This window comes from Petaurus breviceps, unplaced genomic scaffold, assembly GCF_028583685.1.
Source record: "Petaurus breviceps papuanus isolate PSGF00001 unplaced genomic scaffold, PetGlider_PUasm1.0 185, whole genome shotgun sequence".
In the NCBI taxonomy this organism is placed as follows: Eukaryota; Metazoa; Chordata; class Mammalia; order Diprotodontia; family Petauridae; genus Petaurus; species Petaurus breviceps.
This window is the reverse complement of record NW_027185797.1, coordinates 29,369,966-29,379,875: the sequence shown is the minus strand read 5'-3', so window position 1 is coordinate 29,379,875 and position 9,910 is coordinate 29,369,966. Positions and strand designations below refer to the sequence as shown.

The following is a 9,910-nucleotide window of genomic DNA, read 5'->3' as shown; positions in this document are numbered from 1 at the left end:
TAACTGCCCTCCAAAAGGCAAAAAAGAAGAAAACAGTTTGGGGCGGCCAGGTGGTGCAGTGAGTAAGAGCGCCTGCCCGTTGTCTTGTCGGGAGACCCGGGATCGGTTCTGGCCTCAGATACTTGACACCCACACAAAATAACTGGCTGTGTAACCTTGAGCAAGTTATTTACCACCCGTTGCTTTAAAAAAAAAAAATGGTTAAGGGCTAGTGGTCTAAGCCTCATTTCTGCCAGACGTCAATCGTTTTCCCAGCCGATCTTGTCATGTGACCCCCGTGGTTCTGGTTTTTCACTATTCTGTGGAAGCCAATAGCATGCAGAGGCTGCCCCAACTCCTTTTCAGTCCAACTTGACTTTGACAAAGGATTTTGTGATATTTATAGCTTGTAAATCAGTTTAAAGATATCGTCCATATAACACCCAAAAAATCCTTATGGCCCACAGGAGCGCCATCCTGGAACGTAGACTTTTGGAGGCGCAGCTTTCCCAAATTTTACAAAACAGGAGAGTGTACTTTACAAAAGCATATTTTACAAAAGACCTCTGATACCAGCTTTACCAAACTTTACCAGATTGTTTGCATCCTTCCTGGATTAAGCTAAATGCTGCCTCTCCCTGGGGAGTTTCTTTTTCCTCTCCTGTAGTTTTAAGTTCCCTGAGGGCAGGCAGGGCTCAAACTTTCTACTGCCTCGTCTCTATTTCCCACTTATCCATTAGACTCTAAGCTCCCTGAGGGCAGGGCTCATGCCTTCTACTGCCTGGTCTCTATTCCTCACTTCTCCATTACTCCATTAGACTAGAGGGCAGGATCTGTTTTTTGCCTCTTTTTGTATCCCAGGGCTTAGCACAGTGCCTGGCATATAGTAGGTGCTTAATAAATGTTGATTAATTGATTCTTCTCCCCCAGCACCACTAGGCACAGGTGCTCAGTTAGGATATGTGGGACAAATGAATGGTCAGCCTTCCTCAGTCCACTGAAGAAAAACTTTGACCTTCAATCAGGAACATGTGTTCCTCAGACCCAAGCCATATTTCCTTCCAGTTCCTCTCCGGACCTGTCTTTGACAGTCTGGATTCCTTATCCTTCCCACCACCCTCATGCCCAGGCTCCCTCCCCTCTCAGCCTCTGATCTAACTCCCAGGGTCTCTGTCTGGCCTACCTGGTTCATTCTCACTACCAGGCTTCACTCTCTTCCTCCCCTGCCCAATTCCTCGCCCCCTGGCAAACACACCCAGGCGCCCAACGGTGCCCCCAGTGCCAGCCAGGAGAGGTTGGCTGCCCTGCCTCCTTTCCCCAGGAATCCTTGGTCATCACTCTTGCCCTTTGGAACCAAACAGAACGAGGCCAACTCCTCATTTGGCTGCTTGCTAAATATTTAAAGAGAGCTGTCATGCCCACCTGCCTGAGCTTTTCTGCAGGCCCCCAGGGGCTCCCCTCAGGCTTCTCACTTTAATCATTACATATCTAATTATTTTTAGAGATTATTTTAGGTCATTTAACCATTAGTTATTTCATTCTTTTAAGGCATTATTTCAACAATTTAATTCTTAATTATTTTAAGTTTATTTTTAGTAATTTAATTAATTAATTAATTTTCTAGTCAGTCCTCCTTTGTATGCTCAGCCCCTTTTCAATGTCCTTCCTAAAAGGTGCCTCCAGAACTAAATCGGGGTCGGTGGGGAGGGTGCTAACACTGGTATCAGAGGTCCTGGGTTCAAGTTCTGGCTCTACCATTTTCTTATTATTATCTTGATATTATTATGACCTTGGTGTCCTTGGCTCAGTCACTGAACCGCTGCCTGCCTCAGTTTCCTCATCAGTAAAATAGAGATCATAATAGCCCTTCCTTCCGAGGGCCGAGGGTTGTTGTGAGTTAGCACAGCTCTTGGCATGGAGTAAGCGGCATATAAACATTAGCTACTGTTACGATCCGTGATATGTTATTATAATCTAGTGATAATGTAATTGTATTATGTTATAATGTGCCATCATAAGTAAATATATAGATTTAGTAAGTATAAATTATAGGTAACAATGTATTATATGATTTAATTATTATAGTAATTAATAATAGCATTTATATCATTACGGCTGGCACAGCACTTCACATTTATTATCTCATTTGACCCTCAGGATTATCCTGGGTGACAGGTGCTGTTATTATCCCTATTTCACAGATGAGGAGACTGAGGCAGGATTAAATGACTTGACCAGGGTCACAGAGCTAGTAAGTGTCTGAGGCAGGATTCAAACTTGGATCCTCCTGATTCCAGTTCTCTAAAGCCCTCTGACATTCTATGATGCTAAAATTTTGGACAGTATAAAAAGGAATAGATTCCTTTTCCAGAGAATGGACCATGAGAGTTTCTTGGCCCTGGGGAAGTGCCTGTAGTTGTTTTTCTAGGGGTGGCAATTGGGCCGAGATGGGCTGACCACTTGTGAACCACGTTGTAGAAGGCATTCTTGTACAGGAGGATTTTTGATGGAGCAAAGAGCCTCCAGGCCCAGGTAGCTCCCACATTCCATGATTCTGCACCACCTGCAGACTTCATCCAAGTCACTGGTGAAAGCTCCTACAGATGAGGAGACTGAGTCACAGAGATGCCAGGTGCCCTCGCTCCCTGGTCACCGGCAGGGATTCAGGGTCAGAGTCCTTGTGCCGTGGACAAGGGAGGCTGCCTTTTGTTTCTAGAGCAATCCCAGCATTTCCCTCTGAGGACAGGTCTTGCCCACGTGTAGAAATGGAGCTGGAAATGTCTGCCATCAAGCACAATGAAAGGCATATTGAGTCCCGGCTGTCTGGCTGCTGCCTGACCCCCCTTCACTAGAAAAGCCAGCTTCTTCAGAAGAGCTCACCCTCATCCACTGGCCTGGCCTAAAGGCATCCTTTATTCCTGGGAGTTCTCTGAACACTTCCAATGGGCTTTGATGTGCTTTAAAATGGCGCCGGGAAATGCCAAGGCTGTGAGCATTCGTCAGATGCTGGAAAATCCTGAGAAGGGGCTGGTCTTTGGTGGTAGAGAGAGTCCAGCTTTGGGTCCTGTCCCTGGATCACATAGGCCCGAACCTAGAGGAACAGAGACATAAGACCTTGTACACTGTGGGGGGAAGAGCTGTGCACAGGGCACTGGACAGATTTCTGAATTTGGAGTGAGAGGACCTGGGTTTAAATCCTATGTGACCTTGGCACATGAGTTATCAAGTGCCAGGCCTGGGCTGAGGACTGAGGGTCCTAAGCAAGACAAAAAGCCCTGCCCTCAAGGGGCTTACATTCTAAAGGGTGAGAGAACAGTCCTATAAGGAGAGACTGCTAAGACGTGATCTTCGAAGGTAGGCCAAGCCACTTAGGATTCGGTTTCCTCACGCAGAACAGAAAAGGGCTGAGGGAAGGCTATAGACCTTTTCTTATCGTGCATGAAATGAAATACACAGTATGACAAAGGGAACCAATTATAATGAACTCGCTATCAAAGGGCTCATGGCCCCCCATTAAGAGGTCCTCCCTGGATGATCAAGCGTGAGCAGGACGATGGCAGGTTTTCTCCTGTGACCTGAGAGATGAGAAACCTACAAGAAGCCTCCTTTCCCAAGGGCATCTTCCCTTCAGAGGGCCTCAGGCTGCAAGGGAAAGAAAGTGGGGGGTGGGAGGTTAGCTGCCCCTCTCTGGCTGCCCCTGGTGCTTCGGGTGGCAGGACACGGGATTCCTGGGCCCTTCCTCCATTCAAGGCAGCTCCTTTGAGCTGGCAGCCTTAAAAATTCATCCCTCTTGAAAGACTTTATGACTAAACAAGAATTAGAGAATATCGTAAAATGCAAAATGGATAATTTTGACTACATGAAATTAAAAAGCTTCTGTACAAACAAAGCCAATGTAACCAAGATTAAGAGGGAGGTGGGAAATCGGGAAAGAATCTTTACAACCTATGTCTCTGACAAAGGACTCATTTCTAAAATATACAGAGAATTGAGTCAAATTTATAAGAATACAAGTCATTCCCCAATTGATAAATGGTCAAAGGATATGAACAGGCAATTTTCAGAGAAAGAAATTAAAGCTATCTATAAGCACATGAAGAAATGCTCTAAATCACTATTGATTAGAGAAATGCAAATCAAAACAACTCTGAGGTACCACATCTCACCAGTCAGATTGTCTAAGATGACAAAACAGGAAAAATGACAAATGCTGGAGAGGATGTGGGCAAGTTGGAACACTAATGCATTGCTGGTGGAGTTGTGAACTGATCCAGCCTTTCTGGAGAGCAATCTGGAATTATGCCCAAAGGGCTATAAATACTTTCATATCCTTTGACCCAGCAATACCACTCCTAGGGTTATATTCCAAAGAGATCATAGAAGTGGGAGGAAGACCCATATGTACAAAAATGTTTATTGCAGCTCTTTTTGTGGTGGCAAAGAATTGGAAATTAAGGGGGTGCCCATCAATTGGGGAATGGCTGAACAAGTTGTAGTATATGCATGTTATGGAATACTATTGTGCTATAAGAAACGAGGAGCAGATGGTCTTCATATTTACCTTGAGAGGCTTATACAAACTGATGCTGAGTGAGAAGAGTAGAACCAGGAAAAATTTGTACACAATTACAGACACAATGTATGTGTGATGACCAACTTTGATAGACTGGATTCTTCTCAGCAATGCAGTGATATAAGTCAATCCCAAAAGACTCATGATGGAGAGAAATGAGTGCATCCAAAGAAAGAGCTAGAAAGGACTGAGTTTATACCCAGATGGCAGCAAACTACCTGATCTTTTTCCTTCTTTACCATGTCTTCTTTACCATTTTTCATTCCATCTGATGCCATCCGTCTTTATAACCTGACTAATGTATAATGTGAAAGTATTTACAGATCCTATACTTGACTATATGCCGCCATGGGGGGGAGGGGGGAGGGGGACAAAATGTGAAACTCAAGGAATTGTGGAATTGAATCCTGTAAACTAAAAGGAAACAAACAAATTAATTTTTAAAAAATTTTTAATCCAAAAAAAAAATCATCCCTCTTTGTAATCTTTTTTCCAGAGCAATGGGGCCGAGACGGACTCATCTCTGGAAGACTTCTTCCATTTGATGGCGTCTCCAATGGAGAATTCCCTGGAGGTAAACAAGGGAACCCTTGGCTGTTGGGGCTGAAGGGCATAGGGAGGGAGCCCAGGGGTCAGCCTTGTGTCCTCCCTGCAAAGCAGCCTCGCCAAGCTCCCAAGGGTACTGGGCAGGGCTGCAGGAGAGGAGGCATCCTCCCCAGCTCTGTCACTTAGGGCCTTCATGACTCTGGGCAAGGGGGTCGGATTCAGTGGCCCCTTCTGGATCCATCTCTGTGACCCCATGACCCAAGTTCAAACCCTGGCCCTAGGAATTGTGTGACTGTGAGCACATCGCCACCCCCAAGAGCCTAAGTTTCCTCATCTGTAGTGAATGGGCCTGTGAGGTCGATATCCATTCATTCCCAAGAGCTGACAGCTAGGGGATTAATTTTTACACAGCGATTAAGGCAGATTAGCTCCTGCCACCATCCTGGTGAGGCAGGTCTGAGGGTTAGGGCTTTTTTCCACTTTAAAGATAAGGAGACTGAGGGTCAGAGGGGTTGGGCACAGACCCAGAAGCAGGATCAGAAGTGGGATCAGGACCCAGGACTGTCCAGGCCCCAGGTGTGCCTTTTTCACCACTGATTACTGAGCCCAGAGGGCTTGTCGGTGTTAGTGCTGTGTGGGGAGCCATCAGCGGGAGGTCAGTGTCAGGACAACTGCAGTCAGGAACAGGGCCAGTCCCCAACTACTCTGAAGAAGAGAGATGGCAGAATTTCCTCTCACTACCTGAGCAGCAGGTAAGGACACAAAGTGAATGAAATCCTCCTGAATCACCTCATAGAATCCCAGAGTGGGAAGGGATCCCAGAGCTCATCTATTCCAACCCCCCACCCCCAAAAGCACAATATATGAAGTCCCTTCTATAGCAGCCTAACAAGTGGCCACAGAATCACTGCTTGAATACCTGCTGTGACAGGGAGCTCACCACCTCACAGGGAAGTCTCATCCATTTCTATATCTCCCTGATTTAAAGTGGTCTTAATTCCACTCCCACCCCCATCCCATAATTTCTACCACCTGGTCCTTGGGCCAGATATAACCTCTCCCCCATGTTTCAGCCCTTTCTATATCATCATCGTAGCTTAGAGACAGGTTTGTAGGGCACTCTACAAATGTCTCACTTGATCTTCACAACGACCCTGTGAGGTAGGTGTTTCTATGACCCCATTTTACAGATGAGGAAACTCCAGCCTGAAAGGTTTCTTGCTTTTCTGTGGCAAGCTGCTATTAGCATCTCTGAGGCAGGATTCACACCCTAAGCCTGAAATCCATAGGGTCCTAGCCCTTGAACTTGGACTGTAGTCCAAAGTTCTTAACCTTTTCTGGGTCATGGTGAACCAAAGGAGCCCTCCTCAGAATAATGCTTTTAAGTGCATACAATCATAAAGAAAACCAATTATGTTAAAATGTAGGATGTGGAAACAGAGACTGAGAAGTTAAGTGACTCACCCACTTAATTTAAGTCACACCCACCAGTCCACTTGTCAGCAGCAAGCTTGCCCTGCTAAGCTGACATTCAGTGCAGTGTATGACAGGACCACCAGTGCCTGCCCCACTCACTCCTGTATCCCGAGCAGTGACAGTCCAGTAAAGTTGGATGTTGGATGCTGTACTGGACCTCCCGGGGCTCACTTCCCTTTTTCTACTTTAATTTCTAATAAAAACAAATTTTTTTTTACAAACTTTATACATTGGCCCCTGTATCCTTCCCGCTCCTTCGCCCACAGATCCATCCCATAAAACAAACAAACAAACAAACAAGAATATAGTTTAAAGAGAGAAAAAAAAGGAAAATCCTGAGAAACTGATGAATACATTGAGAAACAATCTAATGATTGCCGTGTTCCACACCCCTGGACCCCTTTCCCCTACTTTTACAAAGGATGGTGCCTGACAGGCTTTTCAGCCCAAACAGGATGTTGAGGACAAGGTCCCAGAATCCCTTGCTAATTTTTTTTTTTGGAGGGCAATTGGGGTTGTGACTTGCCCAAGGTCATAACGGCTAGTTTTTGTGTTGTGTCTGAGGCCAGATTTGAACTCAGGTCCTCCTGACTCCAGGGCCAGTGCTCTATTCACTTCACCACCTAGCTGCCCCTCCCTCACTAATCTTAACAATTCTCTCCCCCACCCCCACCCTATGCTTGCTGAAAACAGATTCATCCAGAGTCATACAGCAGTCAACGGGAAAACCATTATCTGTTTATCCTAACATTTTTATGTTATAGAGTAGCTAGGGGTCTGGGCCTGGAATCCTAAGTCCTGAGTTCAAATTTGACCTCAGATACTAAATTAGTTGTATGACCCTGGGAAAGTCACTTAACCCTGTTTGCCTCAGTTTCTTCATTTGCAAAATGGACATACTAATAGCACCTACCTTCCAGGGTTGCTTATGAGGATCAAACAAGATAATAATCAAATAGTGAACCAATAAATAAGAACATTTGTCAAGCACTTAGCATAGTGCCTGCATATAGTAGGCTTCATAAATGTTATCCCTTCAGTAAGACTTCTGTGATCAAGGAGTTAGTGCTTAGAAGGGAGATAAAAATTATTCATTAAAGGATTGAAAAGTGGGAGGAGGATTTCCTTAAAAGTTTCCCATTTTAGGCCCAAGTACTTTTGACCCAGGAGAAGGAGGCAGAGGTCCTTTGCCATCTCCTTCTCTCTTCCTGTAGGGCTGGGACAGGTGGAGGGGGAAGCCCCAGGGGTCCAGGCCAGGACAGAAGCCTCGGCTGCCCATGCCCAGCCTCATCTTAGGAGCAGGAAATAGGGAGGAAATCCTGAGTGTGGCAAAGGATGTACTTTGGAGAAAATGCAAAGCCAGGGAAAGCCTCCATCAGACACCTACAATGTGTCAGGCAGAATACAAAGAGAAGGAAAAAACTGTCCCTTCCCTGTATAATGAATGAGGGCAGAGAACATGAAATCACCCATGTGCAGACCAGAGATGGAGACCAGGAAAGGTTTCCCACAGGAGGGAGGATTTTAGCTGGAATGTGAGGGAAGAGGAGGGGGAGTATTCCAGTTATAGGGAGCAGCCAGTGAAAAGACGCAGGAGATAGGCAGCAGAGGCCAATGTTGATGCATAGAAGACTAAAAAGAGAGGAAGGGGAAGGGTTTGAAAGGAAGAGAGAGCCCACTATGGTATTTGGGGGAATGACATTGCTTTAGGAAGGCCACTTTGAAGAGCTGAGGGGAGGCTGGCTGGAAATGGAGAGGGTCTTGAGGCAGGCAGCACCCCCTTCCCCAATCCCCAAAGCTATATCAGTAGGCCAGGAGAGGTGATGAGGGGATGGGCTGTGAATGGAGCAAGAGATGTCCCCAAGTGATCCCACAAAGACAGAAACAAGATGTAATTGGATGCATGGGGTGGGGGTAGGGATGGAGCCAAAGGTGCCACCCAGGTGCCATCCCAGAGTTCTGACAGGAAGGAAATATGGGAAGGCTCTGAGGAAAAGAGCCCAGCTTCTGTTGTAGACATGGTGAGCTTGGGATCCCCAGGTCGAGCCGTCCAAGGATGAATGATGGTAGTGAAATACCAGATGGTGTTCAGGAGAGAGGTCAGGGCTGGATATTTAGACGTGATCATTGGACCCATGGGGCAGTAGAAGGAGCAGCAGAATCATAGTCCCATCTGAGAGCCTGGGTCTGAGCCCCAGCTTGGCCTCTTCCACACCTGGTGTGGGGGCATCCCCTCCTCTGTCTGGGCCTCAGTTTCCTCATCCATTACAAGGGCACTGAATTCATTGCTTGCTGAGATCCTTCCAGTCTCTAGGTCCTCAGTCACCCATATTCACATGAACTTGGGAAGCAAAGTCTTTGGAATGGGATCATGTGACCATAATACCTGCCAAGGCAGGTATGGGGCCCCAAACAAGGTTACAGGAGGAATGTTTAACCTGTTTAAGGGAATTGGGTTTTGATCAACAACCCTTGAAGTGCAAACAGTTAATGGGCTAAGTCCAAGGAGCTCTAATCTGCTCCTGAAAACAGGCTCAGACCGAAAGGACGAGATGCTTTAGTTTAATTTTTTAGGACATACTGTTCGTTTTTAATAACTCAGAGTTTTAACCAATTCAATTTAGAGATGTGGCCAAGAAAGGCAGCATGTGTAGTGAGTGTGTGTGTGTGTGTGCAAAAGGATTTTGAAAATGAAATAAGGTAGAAGAAAAATTGGGAAGAGAAATTAGAGTGGTGCAAGAAAATAATGAAAAATGAATCAACAACTTGCTAAAGGAGACCCCCCAAAATACTGAAGAAAATAACACCTTAAAAAATAGATGAAGGGAGGCCAAATGGAAAGAGGTCCAAAAAGCCAACGAGGAGAAGAATGCCTTAAAAAGCAGAACTGGCCAAATGTAGAAGGAGGTCTAAAAGCTCACTGAAGAAAATTATTCCTTAAAAAGTAGAATGGAGTAAATGGAAGCTAATGCTTTATAAAAAATCAAGAAATAATAAAGCAAAACCAAAAGAATTAAAATATAAGACAAGGTGAAATATCTCAATGAAAAAAAACAACTGACAAGGCGGTTAGGTGACGCAGTGAGTAAAGCGCTGGCCCCAGAGTCGGGAGGACCCGAGTTCGGTTCCGGCCTCAGACACTTAACAACCACACACACACACACACACACACACACACACACACACACACACACACAACTAGCCGTGTGTAACCTTGAGCAAGTTACTTAACCCCAATTGCCCTCCAAAAGGCAAAAAAACAAACAAACACCTGACCTGGAAAATGGATCCAGGAGATATAATTTTAAAATTATTGGATTGCCTGAAGGCCATGAT

General features: G+C 45.6%; 1 protein-coding gene across 1 annotated transcript in view; it reads left to right on the top strand.

Annotated features, from left to right (window-relative positions):
- The window catches only part of NFE2L3 (NFE2 like bZIP transcription factor 3), a 38,768-nt gene that overhangs the window by 22,565 nt on the left and 6,293 nt on the right, over nt 1-9,910 (top strand). The window contains exon 2 of the mRNA XM_069088687.1: nt 5,049-5,126. Within this exon, the coding sequence (XP_068944788.1) occupies nt 5,049-5,126 (78 nt within the window). The remainder of the gene's footprint in view (nt 1-5,048; nt 5,127-9,910) is intronic.